Source organism: Ursus arctos, unplaced genomic scaffold, assembly GCF_023065955.2.
Source record: "Ursus arctos isolate Adak ecotype North America unplaced genomic scaffold, UrsArc2.0 scaffold_8, whole genome shotgun sequence".
NCBI classification, from domain to species: Eukaryota; Metazoa; Chordata; class Mammalia; order Carnivora; family Ursidae; genus Ursus; species Ursus arctos.
The window spans coordinates 55,513,337-55,528,059 of record NW_026623100.1 but is presented as its reverse complement, the minus strand read 5'-3'; the positions used below and the strand labels follow the sequence as shown (position 1 = coordinate 55,528,059).

Sequence of the window (14,723 nt, the reverse complement as noted above, 5' to 3'; positions counted from 1 at the left end):
GCCCACTCTAAGAGAGCTCTAGAGACGGTCCCTACCCCCCAGGTAATCCCCTCCACACGACCTTATTCCCTCCTAATGACATTTTTGAGCTTGTCCAGGAGGCTGTTACATGAGGCAGAGTAGAAAGTTTAGCTAAACTCTGTAGACTCTATTACTTCCTCTTCATCTGAAAAGCCATCATTGTCTACTATACTTGAATCGCTTTGGCATGATTTCCTACCACAAGATGATGTTCCCAGCCAACTAGTAATATCTTGCATTTTTACACTCTTTTAGGAGTCTGCTGACGAAGTGCTGCTTTTTTTTCTAGGATCTTTCCAAATAGCACGAATTAATTGGTTCTTATGTAATTTCCAAAGTTCATCCCTTAAAAATAAGAAAAAGGATTCTAAACTTGTCTGTTGCTTATCCTCAGAAACTTCCACCATCCTCCTTAAGATTTTAAAGACAGGGCGCCTAGGTGGTTAAGTGGTTAAGCATCAGTCGGTTAAGCATCTGCCTTCAGCTCGGGTCATGACCCCGGGGTCCTGGGATCGAGCCTCGCATCTGGTTCCCTGCTCAGCCAGGAGCCTACCTCTCCCTCTGTCTGCTGCCCCCCCTGCTTCTGCTTTCTCTCTGTGTCAAATAAAGAAATAAAAATCTTAAAAAAAAAATCTTAAACCAAAAACCAAAACCAAAACCAAAACCAAAACATGCCCAGCTGTAAGAGGCTCTGCAATAATGTGCGTAAAAAATAATGTACTTTTAAAAAATATATATATTTTATTTATTTATTTGACAGAGAGAGAAAGAGAGGAAGAACAAGCAGGGGGAGTGGGAGAGGGAGAAGCAGGCTCCCCACTGAGCAGGGAGGCCCACGAGGGGCTCGATCCCAGGACCCTGGGATCATGACCTGAGCGGAAGGCAGATGCTTACCCGACTGAGCCACCCAGGCACCCCAAGACTCTACTTTTTATAATTCAGAAAGAAGCTTGGCAGAAATAGAACAAAATATTAGTGGTTTTTTATAGGTAGTAGATCATGGTGATTTTTCATTATTTTCCACATTTTTGTATACTTAGGACATCCTATTTTATAATCAGGGGCGGAGGGAGGTGCTCTAAAGAAATAGATTCAGAAATGCATTAAATACGTAAGTATCTGCTGATGTATTCCAATCAAGGAGTCAAAATGGGAATGCAAGTTCACTAAGGCTCTGTCCATTTACCCGGCATGAGGACCCTCACAGGTCACAGAGTTGACCCACAAGGAGAGTGGTCAACGTTAACCCCCTTCTGTATACTGTCTTAGCGCGTGCAACTGGAATCCACGGCTAGCTTCAGGGTTGAGGGTAGGAGGGGGCCATCAGCCCTTTGGGGCCCTTTGAGGAGAGTGGGTGGTCACTCACCAGGCCTGGGGTCCAGGGGCTCTGCATCTTTGGAACATCTCTTACCCTACCCAGGAAAGCATTATCATGTCTTAAACCCTCTCCAGGGAAATAGCTCAAAACTTGGTCATTTAAAATGGTCAGCTCATCGTATGTATTTTCTTGTTGCTTATTTGTTTTTTAATTTAATAAGCAGTATGTTTGTTCTACCTGGGGCCAACTTTTGACTCATCACTTCTAAGATTGAGTGTTGGTGGCCTGGGGGGAGGAGAGAACTGTGTTTTTCAAAGAATGGAAAAGGTTGCTGGTTGTTTGGGCTTTGTTGTTGTGGTTCCTCCCTTATCTAACCCCAAACTGGGCAATCACGTAAGAGCTAGGAAGCAGCCTGGGGGAATTTGAGATGAAAGGCAATAGTGGGGTTCCAGCATGACTGGGGAGGTGGTCAGCAAGGACCCGGGTTCTTCTATCTTTCCATTCTGCCTCTTCAGTGTTTTGGCTCATCCTCTCCTGGTCACATGATGGTTGCTGCAGCTCCGGGAATCATGTCTTCATATAGTTCCACCCAGACGCAAAAAAGAATTCCTTTTTTTCATCTCTAATGTTCCATTTTTAAGAATAAACGAAACTTTTCCCAGAAGCTCCCAGCAGACTTTGCCTCACATTTCATGGGCCAGGAGAGTGTCCCATGCCCTGCCTAACCCCGTACCAGCAAGGGAACTGGACCACCATGATGGGCTTAGGCGAATCAAAATACACTCATGTGGGATTAGGGAGGGCGTCCTTTCCCTGAGCATACGGCCTAGCGCAGGTCCCATCAACAAGTCAGCACTCTGCCAGGGGAAAACGAAGGTGCCAGTAAGGGAGTTGCTGTGGCTTTGGGGTAGTACTCGAGTTGGCGCTATCCTGCTAGAGGTGACGAGAGCTGAATGAAGGCAGTCGTAGTGGCAATGCACGGAGAGGTCCGTAAAGCTCCGGGCAGGCCACAAAGAGCTCTATAAATGGTTAATGTTCCGAACCAGTAGCAGCTGAGCAAAGCTAACCGAAACCAACAGCGAACCCAGAGATGGGCCTCCAGAGCTGTTGGTGGATCAGCCTTCCTTGCCAGGTTTTCACCGGCCTGGAAAGGAGATGAACCCAGCAGGAATAGTCCACCAGAGTGGATCACTGCATTATTCCAGTCAGAACGATAAAATGAAGGCTGCTTCCCTTTCATAAAGGAATGTAGATGCCGCTTGGTGACCCGATACCCATTAAGGGAGTGACTCTCATGAATGTCCCTTTCCTTCTCCCCCACCCGGCTTCTTCCTAACCTCTCACACTCGTCAATTTATTTGGTGTGTGACTGAATCACTTTCTTCCTGCCCTAACGCTACAAAACAAACAGAAAAAGGAAATCCCTAAGCATCTTTATTCATAATAGTAAAAAACTGGAAGCAAACAAAGGTCTATCAACAGGCACACGGATAAACGGATTGTGATATATTCATACAATGGAATACTACTCAGCCTTCCACTGAGCACAGAGCAGATAGAGCCAAGGAAACAGTCCCCACTTCTCTTCCCTCATCTCTGCTCCCCTCAGGCCCAGAGGCCTCTTCGGTGCTGGCAGGATCCCTGAGACCGGGGGGGGGGGGGGGGGGGAGTAGGGAGAACCCGCCAGGAGAGACCCCTCTAGTTGAAAGCAGCACTAGGTGGTGGTGCAGACCCCTCCCATCTTGGACCTGCCTTCTCAGGTCAGAACAGGGACCAAAGGAGTGGCTAAGGGAGAGACTGTGGGGGCAGAGGGGAGGCCTCTGTCCTGGCCTTGTCTCCCGTCCACTCCTACCCTGCCCACGTGTACCCACCGGGAGACGTACCCACAAGACCAGGGCAGTTCTTGAGAAACAGAGCCTCCTTTGAGTGTAATTAAAGCAATTTCTGGCCGGTTTAGACATAGATTCTCGTGGTCTCTAAAATCCTGGCATTTCTCCTCAGGACAACTCCATTTGATTGTGTGGGCCTACGTCTTTCTGACTAGAGGACCAGTTTCGGTTAACCCGCAGGGCTCTGCCTCCCTCTGCTTCTCAAGAACCCAGCCTAGCTTTCAGTTTAGCTTAGCTCGGAGTTTCTCAACCCAAGCGCATTGACATGTTGGGTCAGGCAATTTCTTTGTTGCAGGGCTGTGCATTATAGGGTGTTTGGCAGAATTCCTGGCTTCTTCCCACTAGATGCCAAGAGCATTTCCACCCCCGGTCATGACAATCAAAAATGTCTCCAGAACACTGTCGGATTTTGCCTGATGGCAAAGTCATCCCCCGTTGAGAAGCATCCCCAGTTTAGCTTACATTTGAGCATTCACCGGGCAGAAGCCCTCTCCTGGTTCCCCTTCCACGTCTTCTGCTGTGAAGTTTGAAAATATACTATTCAAATGTAATCCTCTTTATCAGAAACCTGTGTGTGTCCTTTCCAATTTGCAAGCCGCACACCACAGCTTTACTAAACTGTCCCTCACAAGAACCCTGGAAAAGGTGGAAAAGGAGCATTGTTGCCCGGTTTTACCCTGAAGGCCAAGAGATTCTAGGTTGAGTGACTTCCCTGGGGCCACTCCATGAGAGCCGGAACTAGACCCCGGGCCTTCCGACTACGGACCCGTCTTCGACTCCCCCTGGGAAGGCGGGCTGCATCTGAAATGGAAGGCTGAACGTGCTCTCCAAAGCAGGAACTCTAGTTCTGACTCCCGGGCTTCGGTCATGTGGTACAGAGTGGGTCCTCTGGGTGGGAGCTGGGCCAGAGAACGGGCACAGATACCCCACCTCCAAGCCTGGAGGCGACACGTTGGCCATCCAGCACTAGTGTGTTCCAGGTCAACAACTCTTGCTCTTCTGTTTGCATGTGAGAGTGGGAGAAACCCCTCTGCTAATAAGCCAAAGTCGAAAAGTTTTTCAAACCACTGATGTCTCTCTGACTTTTCACACTCATAATTCCACTTAGAAAAGAAGATGCATGCGGGGGTCACCCTCGAGAACGTCTTCCAAATAGATGAGTTGCTCCGTTGAGGACCTAGCTACCTACACTTAAATGAACCCACTATTCGTCACCATAGGTCAAATGGGATTTCTAAAGTGTTTGTCAATGCCTGAAAATATTTCTGCAAGAGAAGTTAAAAAGCCAAAATACCTGGGGCACCTGGGTGGCTCAGGTGGTTAAGTGTCCGACTCTTGATTTCCGTCCAGGTCCTGGTCTCGGGGTCGTGGGATCAAGTCCTGCGTGGGACTCCGTGCTGAGCATGAAGCACTGAGCAGGGAAGCTGCTTGGGATTCTCTCTCCCTCTTCCTCTCCCTTCCACCTCCCGGTCCACGTGCTCTCTCTTAAATAAATCTTAAAAAAAAAAAAAAAAGCAAAAATACAAAATAAGACTAAGCATTAGATCTTGTTTTCTTTCTTTACCTTTCCCTCCCAGGGTTCCCCGAACATATATGACCATGAAGTCACTATAGAAGCCGATGCCTTTTTGCCTGTGGATGAAACGCTGATTCCTACAGGTTGGTGAACTTCAACGTTTTTACGGGAATGCAGAGCTGGGCCGTGATTGGGAGAGTACTGAAACCTCATTTACTTAAATTCATGTTCTCTGTTGGCCTGCCAAATTGCCTATAATTACCATGATTAGTCATTTATGTTGGTTAAGGTTGGGTAACCATATAATTAAACACCGAAGCCAGGACCCTTTGAGAGGGAAAGGGGATGCTATCAATAATTAAGCCGGGCAACAGGGCAGTTCTAAACAAACCGGGTCAGATGGCCGTCCTAGCCGAGCCGTAGACGGCAAGAGTTCTCTGCTAAAACATAAATCAGGTACTTAGCACCTCAGCAGAGCTCAGTTTACCTGAGCATTACCTCACCGGTGCAGGACACCGACAGAACACAGCGTGGTTTTTGATGGAGGAGGAAAGGTTGTACCCTGGGGAAGACAAATGCATGTGTCACCTCTGAGACACAGGTGGGGGGACGGGGTAGCATGGGGAGTCCAAAGTATCAAAAGGGAAGGTGAGGTGTTACCAAACTCAAACCTTCTGGCTGTGTGTGTGTGTGTGCACGCGCGTGCTCCTAGGTTAACTGGACTGAGGTCATCTTGGTTATTATTATTTGTGATCAAAACTACCTTGGTTCAAATAGGCAAATCCATAGAGATAGAAAGTAGATTAGGAGGTTGCCAGGGGCTGGGGACATAGGGGAATGGAGAGCGACAATGGGTACAAGTTTTTTTTTTGGAGGGGGTGATGAAAAGATTCTGGAATTAGATAATGGTGATGGTTGTACGACCTGTAAATATACTAAACACTACTGAACTGTGCACTTTAAAAGGGTGAATTTTGTGGTATGTGGATTATATCTCAATTAAAAACAAGAAAAAAAGAAACAAACAAACTTGGCTCCTGCGTTGTCTCCAGGATTAAGTGGTGCAGGTTTGTACTAGACTGCAGGTGCCCTGCCATCTGCCTCCAGGGGACAGATGGATGACAGCAAGGTGGCCGGCAGGGGTGCTGTTATTCGTGGCAGCTTATAGAATTCACTTGAGGTCATTACCCCAAAGCAGTAGATAAATATTCTTCCTAGGGTTTCATTAAAATCAGAGCTGAGGTAAGTGTAGAAGCTTCGCCAAAGAAAACCAAAGTAAACAAAAGTAGAGGATGAAGGGAAAGAAGAGCAGAAATCCAGAACCACACAAACGCTTTTGCGTTAGGTCCCCTTCCCCCCCGGGAAGAAGGGCTGCCACGTGCTGCCCCTTGGCTGGCCAGGGTCTCCTGCCTGTGTCTGACAGCGACTTAGAGGTGTTAGGTCAGAGCCCCGTTGTCGGAGCACTAACATCCCGTGTTCGCTCCCTTAAGTGTCCGTTCAGAGCTCCAGCCTTCCATCGGCCCATCTGCTGGCAGCTCCGTGTGGAAGGTCAGGAAGTCTTGTCCCCCCTTCCCACCCCCTGAAGGGGTGCTACCACTTTGCTGGTGTCCTTGGCTAATAAAGAGCTTAGAATGACAGAATATGAGCAATTTGAAGCCAAGGGCACCATCATAATCAAATAATCAAGTTTTACATCACCACTAATAAGATGTATTGTGTCCTCCTATGATGTACTGAAAAAGTGCATCATCTCTGTCGTGTTCTGTCGGAAATGCCTAACTCCGTTCCATCCAGGAGAAGGCATCACGTGGACCCAGTTGAGGGACAGTCTACAAAATCATGAACCAGTACAGTCCTCTTCAGGACGGTCAATGTCATGAAAGACAAAGCAACACTGAATGGTCACAGAAGGGACTAAGGAGATAAGGACAGCTAAATGCAATGGGAGATCCGGGACTGGATCCTGAGCCAGAAAGAGGACCTTAGTGGGAACACTGGTGAAATTCTAGTGAAGCGTGTAGTTAGTAGTATCGAACCAATGTGAATTTCTTAGCTGTGATCATTGTACCATGGTTATCTATGATGTTAACATTGGGGAAAGGAGAGGTGTACAGAGATGTACTTTTTTTTTTTTTAAAGATTTTATTTTTAAGAAAGCTCTACCCCCAACGTGGGGCTCAGACTCACAACCCTGAGATCAGAAGTTGCATGTTTTACTGACTGAGCCAGCCAGGCGCCCCCACAGATGTACTATTTTTGTAACCTCGCTGAAGTCTAAAATTATTTCGAATTAAAAAAAATTTTTTAAAAACCCAGGGCTCCAAGTAAGACATTATTTTAATTTTCCTGGACACCTGCCTTACTTTATAGGTAAGGGCTTTTGATTTATTTTGGCGTCTTTAAAATAATGGGGTTGTGTTTATGGCCACTCGTTCAAAATTTTTATGAGGAAAATGGAAAGATTGTGAGCCCGCATACTAAGTGGCAACTTCCGTGAACAGCAGGAATTAGGAACCCATAAATATAGGGACTACAAAGCTAATTAGAATAATAATGAGAAATCAAGATAAATGGATTAAAAATTTTTGCATCACAGTTTTCCTCGCTCCAGGGCTGAGTTTAAAGTCTTTTGCGTTTGTCTTGGTAACATGTGTCATCTTCTGATATTTACATGACTCAGTGTGGGGGTGAGTAAGCTGGCCCGTCTTGTCCTAGATGCCGCAGGCTGGCGTTAGAACTCTGTGTTGTGAACTGCAAGGGAAAAATGGTGGCGGCTGCTGTTTTGTGACTGATAAGGAAGAAAATGAATTCAGTAGCTTCCCGGTGGACGTGATGAAATTAGTGCGTATTTATTTGTGTATATTTATAAAATCTCATGCTGTCCTGTTGCGTTTTGATCAGATGAAAATCACAAAAATGCATAATTCATGCCGTGTAAAGATTAATTGTCACGATGGTAAGAGAGAACTGTGGCAAAGCACCAGAGAGCTTAACGTGTAATCTCACAGGTTGCGGAAAACTCATGCTCAGCTCAGGTCTGCACCGTGAATGGTTTTAGGATCAAATTCTAGACTTTGTACTAATTTTGAACACCTGTGAAGTTGAATAAGGCTGTAAGGGCTCTGGACCCTGGGAGGCAAGAGCCCTGCGCTCTGCTGTTAACTTGCTAGGCAACCTTCAGTGTATGTGTAATGCTTTAACATTTAACTTCCCTACGCCCTCATTTCCTTTTCTGCAAATGGGAGGGATGTTGAACGCAATCCGATTTTATGGACCAGTAAATTTTCTTTACAAAATAATTTGAGAGACTTACAATGCGGTTGCCCAACTTTTCATTTAGCCAAGTTAGAAAGTGATCATAAATATAGGGCTATTAAAACTAATGAGAATGTATATATATTATATTTCAATTTTAAAAAATAATTTAAACTAACCAGGGTAATAATGAGGAACAGAAATAAATAGGCTAGTGGTGCCTGGCTGGTTCAGTCCGTAGAGCATGTGACTCTCAATCTTGAGATCATGATTTCAAGTCCCATGTTGGGCGTGGAGCCTGGGGGGGGGGGGGGTGTAGAAATAGACTATATTTATTTTTTTAAAACCCAAGCTGCTATTTATAATCACCATCTTTTCATAAAAGAAAATATTTTAACACCACAAAAGTGGGGAAATTTTAATCTTGGAGTAAAGAACAACACTTTAAATTGAATTCATCTTGCTTTTCAAAGAAATGTGATAGATTATCCAAATATATCTCCGTTTTCTGTGGACCAGTAAAAATGTTGTCGTGGACTCATGCTTGTGAACCAGTAATTGGCCTGAAAGATCACTTATAGCTCTTACATTCTGTGATTCCACGAGGCTGTTAATATAACATCTTACTGCTATTTTTCTCCCGCCCTTCAAATCCATTAGAACTCTGGCATGAAAGTCAGTTGCAACAACTTCAGACCACATACAAAACTCCGTCAGTCTCTTTTACCTACCCAGACATTAGCCAGTCCTACAGAAGTTAATGTCTGTTTGCCCAGTGACACTTCAACTGAAATTATAGGGTTGTTTCTTCTTCCCCTTTGTCAGAAATTTGTGAGAAACAAGTGAATTGTATGTTTCCTTCGGAACTGCCTGCAAAAATGCGTAGCCACTTCTACTCTGCACTTCCCGGAGGGAAGAATTAACATGTCTGACCCTCTTTCAGCCAAGAACAAATCTCCGGGAGCCCAGATTTCATCAGATTCTTAACACTGACCAAAAGCCCATGAACGTGTGGCTTAATTCTGAGACCAGTCCAAAGTCATTTGGTCATTTGGAAATGCCTCCCCTCTGCTGCTGGGCTCGCCAGGAGTCGACAGTCTAGTGGAGGAGTCAGCCAGAATATTATCCATTAACCTGGAAAATGTCAGGATAGGTGGAACTCAGAGACCTGCTTCAGAGGAAAAGCGCTCCCAGATGGAGGAGATGCGAGTTAAATAAAACCTGAAAGGGAAGGTGGAGATTTGCCAGGCAACCAGGGGAAAGGTGTTTTAGATAGAGATGAACAGGGAAAAGGGAGTGCAGGAATGGCAGAACTATCCCCAGGAAAGTGCTGGGCTTCTGAAGCATTTGGGGTTTTCGGTGGTAGAAAACCAATGGGCCCAGAGGGGTTGGCTGGGGCCATGTCAGATCTGCACCAGACTCTGCTATGGCTGCAATCCTGGGTGACTCGGGATGGCCCTGGATGACCCTAGGCTAGTCTGGAGTTCAAGGCTGATCTGCACAGGGCAGACTCACAGGTGTACCTGAGTCCAGTCTTAAAGTTCCGGATATTCAGCCAGAAGTGGACTGAACCACAAGGCCACTTCCTTGAGACGTGGTACAAGAAACCCGTTAGACCAGCCATACTCGGTTAAGAGTTCTGGGGATTGATATGCAGTATCTAGAGATTGTGGTTGTGCCGAATTGAGAAAAAGGAAGATACTGTTTATTTGTGAGGTGAGGTGAAGGTTTACGGTAATAATAGCTAATATTTCAGAGAGGACTTTATAAATGATAATCCACACCAGAATCCTATAAGGTAGGTTCTGTTAATTTTTCTTCTTTAACAGATAGGGAACCTGGAGCCCGAGAAGTGTCAGTAACTTGGGCTCACCCAAGTTAACAAGTGGTGGGAAGCTGGGATTCAGACCTAGGAAAACTGGTGTTCAAACTCAGGCTCTCCACTGGACCCTTACTACGCAGACCCTACCATGTGGTTAGATGTCGAGAAGGGTTCTGGGATGGGGAGGTGGGGTAGGAGGGGAAAGGAAAGTAATTTCTTGATGACGCGGATAGCCAAGATCACCATGTAGTCATGACGTGGGAAGTTAAGCTAGAAAAAAAAAAGCGACATTTGTCAGTTCTCCTTTCTTTTCTACCTTTTATAGAAGTTGCCTTACAGCTTCTGTTTTCCTCCCTTTATTTTGACTTTTCTGCAAAGAAAACAGGAAACCAGTTATATTGGAAAGGGGAGGAAAAAAAGAAGGACCAAGATGGAAGGCTAGGAGGCTTTCCTGAGACTAAAGAGCATGAATAGAAGTGCCTGGCCGCGTTAGACTGACCAGGAAGGGAATGTGGAAAAGGAACACCACCAGAAGTGACCAGTTTAACGCTCAGAGTTATTCTCCGTGCCCCTCAGTAACCTCGGAGGTCATTGTGCTGTTGCAACGTACGCAGTGCCTTGTCTGGTGACGCGTCCCTTGTCCTGCTGCTCTTGGTCCCCTCCTCTGCCAGCGCCGGTCGCGAGAAGGCTGTTGTAGAGCCGCTGTCTTCCACTAGGCACGCTGGGCACCTCTGTGGAAGGTGGTGGGAAGTTCACCAACGTAGTGGAAGAACAGCTTCACCATGTACCTGGGGAGCTTTCTGTCACCTGGAAGATTCACTTACAATGAGATGCCTCCTTTAACCAGCAGGGTGCTGGGCAGTGAGTTCATTCTAGACCCTTCGGCTCTCCCTGGCTTTCCGTAGGGCTGCTGCTGCCTGGTCTCGGGGAAGCCCTGCAGAGGTTGGCGGGCCATGTTGGTCTCCTTGTGTGGGAATGGCTTTTCCTCTACCACCATCCCCCATCCTCTGCTTTCCACCCCAAATCCTTATTTGTGTTTGGGGGTTTTTTTAGATTTCTCATTTTAGGGTCATAAAGATCCTCATTATTTTTACTTGGAGCTCCCAGAGAGAAAAGTGTCCCTTACCGTCATTGTACCAAAAAAGAAACCGAGAACTCCTTACCTGCACCCAATATCCCAAGAAGAGACAGCTGCGAAACCTATCTGAAAGGGTGGCTCCGCAGGAGAATTTGTGGTGGATTCGGAGGAAGCTCGGGGCAACACTGCAACCATGAGGACTTTTATCAGATCATTCTTTGAATTCTGTGCGGGTTTGTCCCAAATGCTTCATCTGACAAATTGCAATTTCTGTAGCTTCATTTAGCCAGCCTTCTCTTGACTCTCTGCCAAGGCCCCCAGGCTTGCTTCGAAGCTCGAGTCTTTCCGCGGTACAAAGATGTTTAGTAGTCCCAGGCCCCTGCCTTCTGTGACTATTAATTTATACTTATGTTTGTTTTTCAACTCCTTCTTTTTATTTGCCCTTCAGAAAAACTATTTCTGAGGGAAATGCTGACACAGATCTAAACTTTGCGGGTGTTTTTCACCTTGGTCGTAGATATTCAGTAAATAATTTTTCAGGTGAAGGGAAAACCCACTGTCATGAGAAAGTAGCACCTCTTATTGTACAGTAGCTGTCATACTGTAGCCAAGGTACTCAGTAAAAAGGGACCTTCCCCCTGTGTCTATCTGGGGGAGGGACACAGCCTTGGCCTCCATTTTGCCTGTCGCAGGTGTACCGAGTGGGCGTGATCACACAGAAAGGAAAGGGTTGCGCTGGCACACAGTTTGAGGGAGCCAAAGCAGGCACGTATCATGAAATCCCCTTGTCTTAAACTCATAGCCCCCGTTTAGACCTCTACCCCAGGCAGCGCGCCCAGACCTCTGGCAGCCTCGGGCTCCTGTTCCGCTCCCGCCTTTCTTCCTGTTGGCCATGTGGGGAGCATATAAAATGTCTTCAGCCCTTTCAGATAGTAAAACACAGAAGATAACAGCCTGTATTACGTGGCTTCTTCGTTCTCCCCCTTTCTCTGTGATATTAAAAAGCTATCCTTTTCCCAAACCTCAGTGGAAAAGCCTCAGCAAGGGTGGGGGTAGCAGAAGCCTTCAAAGGGGCCCATTCAAATAATTTACTCTCACACACACACACACACACACACACACACACACACACACCCTCTTTCCCCCTAGAAATTTCTGCCATTTTGTCATTCCTGGAGGCTTCCAGGCAAACGCAGGCAAACAATACCCTTTGTGTGTTAGGCTGCAAGACTCCAGCATCTTTGCTTTTTTTTCCCCCGGGGTGGTGGGGGGGAGAAGAAAATGTGTTGAATAAAAGAATAGAATCCATCACCTTGCTTCCGAAGCTCCTGCTCTGGGTGTCGTTCTGTGCGCTCTGGAGTTGGCAGGGGTGCTGGGTCACGTGGCCCTTGCTCGCAGGTGTCTCCTGCTCCACGGCTGCACCACCGGAAGGCCTCTCTGCAGGGCCACGAGCTTGGTTCACCTGGAGACCAAGAGCAGCGTCTGCAGCTAAGCTGTCAGGCTGGGTTTGCATCTCAGCAGTTAGTTTAGCTTTGCTTCTTCTGAGCAGTTCTCTTCCCTACTTTAAAAAAAAAAAAAAAATTGCAGCCCATAAAGCATTTGCCACTACTTAGGATGGGCTCATCCTCTGACCGGGGCATCTTTGGATCCTCTTGAGTGTATGTGTGTGTGTGTGTGTGTGTTGTTTTCAGGGCTGTCCCTGTAGTTTCCCAAAAGTGCAACTCCCAGGAGCTGTTTGTCAGGAAGGACCAGTGTATGATCGGTGTCCACAGAGAGAGAACATTCCAGCGCCAGATCCCTGTGCAGCCATATCAGGGGCATTTAGCTTCGGGACCTGAGTCGAGTTGTTCTGTCCAGTGGCAACAAGGGGAAATCGGTCCCTGGAGCCCTGCTCAGGTACAAAGCCAGCTCAATGTGAGCAGGTGAGAAAATTCAGGGCTTCGGTTTCCCCGGGGATTAATTCATTCCCAGGGTTGTAAACATTGCACGTCCCCCTTTCGCTTTACAGAACTGTGAGACTTGGAGGCCGTGTGGGCAACCTGCCCAGCAAGATATTATCATGTACACAACATTGTGCAGAACCGAGCACGTGTCTTTAGACGCATTTGCAGCAGACAGCTTTTTTTTTCTTTTAATTTTGCTGTTCTTTACTTGCAGTCATAGATGAGGAATTAAGAAAGCAAAAAATGAATGCTTTGACTAGGTTTTTGCCTCTTAAAGTAACATTAGTAAAATTCTATCTTATTCTTTTCCTTGAGAAAAGATACCTTTTATTTTTATAGAAATCTACACAACCCACTCTGTCCCCCAGCCCATCTGTGTTCACTTGCTGTTCTTGCTGCTCTCGGTTTTTGAAAGCGCCTTCTAAAATTACATGAAAGCAACCCCATTTTGACAAAATTAGAATTCTGGTATGAAAGGCTTATCATGAGGCTGTGGAGAAAGGCCCAGCAAAAACCTTTGTATTTTATTTCACCCTCTCTGGGCTCAACCTACAATTCAGTCAATTTTATAATTACTTCCCTAGGGCAAGTCTAGTCTCTGCCCTGGAGAAATAACAAATTCCAAAGTCATCTCCCGGTTCAAAGATGGTACAAATGAAAACTGTTTTGATCTACGTGTTTTAATCATTCTGGAGCTTCTTACAGGAAATTCCCTGGGACTTTATATGATTCTAAAATGTTGGACATGATACGAGTTTCAAACCTACATCAGCATCCATCCTCTTTCTTTGCATCCCGCTTCCCCCCCCCCCCCCCCAGTATTGTTAGTCATCAGGTGCTGCCGATTTTTTAAACTAAGAATGTATCTTTTTCGGAGAAGTTTTAGGTTCACAGCAAAATTGAGCAGAAGGTACCGAGATGTCCCGTATACCTCATGCCCCCACATATGCACAGTCCCCCCTGCTTTCCAACACCCCCACCAGAGTGGAGCACTTATTACAACTGATGAACCTACACTGACATATCATCACCCAAAGTCCATAGTTTATGTGAGGGTTCGCTCTTGGACAAATGTACGACGACACGTATCCATCATTATGATAGCACACGGAGCTTTCACTAACCTAAAAATCCTCTGGACATAATATTAGTTTCAACCATGCATCAATACACTTCCTCTTTCCTTTTGAGTCTCCCTCCCCCCCAATATTGTTAATCATCAAGTCCTGCTGATTTTTAACTCCTAAGTATTTCTCGAATCTGTCTCCTCAGTGTGCATTAATTATATGGTTCTATTTCCATCGTCACTATCCTGGTTAGGCTGTCTTTTCTTGTCTAGATCGCTGCCTGGCTTATATTATGAGTTTCACATATTGGGATCAGTGAAGGAACAAATGAATCTGGAAAATAGCTTTCTAACTGGGGGGGGGGGAATCTCTTTAGATCTAGACTCCATCTGGTTACTAAAGTTATCTATCTAAAATGCAAATCTTACCTCGATACCCTACAGTTTAAAAACCTTTAGATGGCTCCCAGACCACACACCAGCTGCCTCCCAGACCCGTCTCCCAGCATGCCTCACTCATACCCCACACACCTGCCACCCACAGGGACTACCCAACTCCCCCTTCTCGTTGCATAAACCCCTACTCTTCAAGGCTATTATTTCGCCTTAGAAATCTTTTCCCCACTTCCTGGAAACAATAGATTCTTTGTTGTTCAAGAGTTTGTGTAATGACAGAAACTGTTTAGAGCTTACCCTGTGCCCAGAGCTCACCTTTCTTCTCTTCCCCTCCACAAGTCTGCCTGAGATGACCTCGCAGGACTTAGTTACCGGTTGGAAGTAGGGAGCTGGAAGGCAGCTTCAGGCTTGGTCTCTTC

General features: G+C 46.2%; 1 protein-coding gene across 2 annotated transcripts in view; it reads left to right on the top strand.

Moving 5' to 3' along the window:
- GALM (galactose mutarotase) overlaps positions 1-14,723 on the top strand; it is a 104,145-nt gene that overhangs the window by 71,097 nt on the left and 18,325 nt on the right. For both annotated transcript variants that reach the window (XM_057309224.1, XM_026479245.4), the window contains exon 4: positions 4,806-4,887. In XM_057309224.1, coding sequence (XP_057165207.1) covers positions 4,806-4,887 — 82 coding nt within the window. The remainder of the gene's footprint in view (positions 1-4,805; positions 4,888-14,723) is intronic.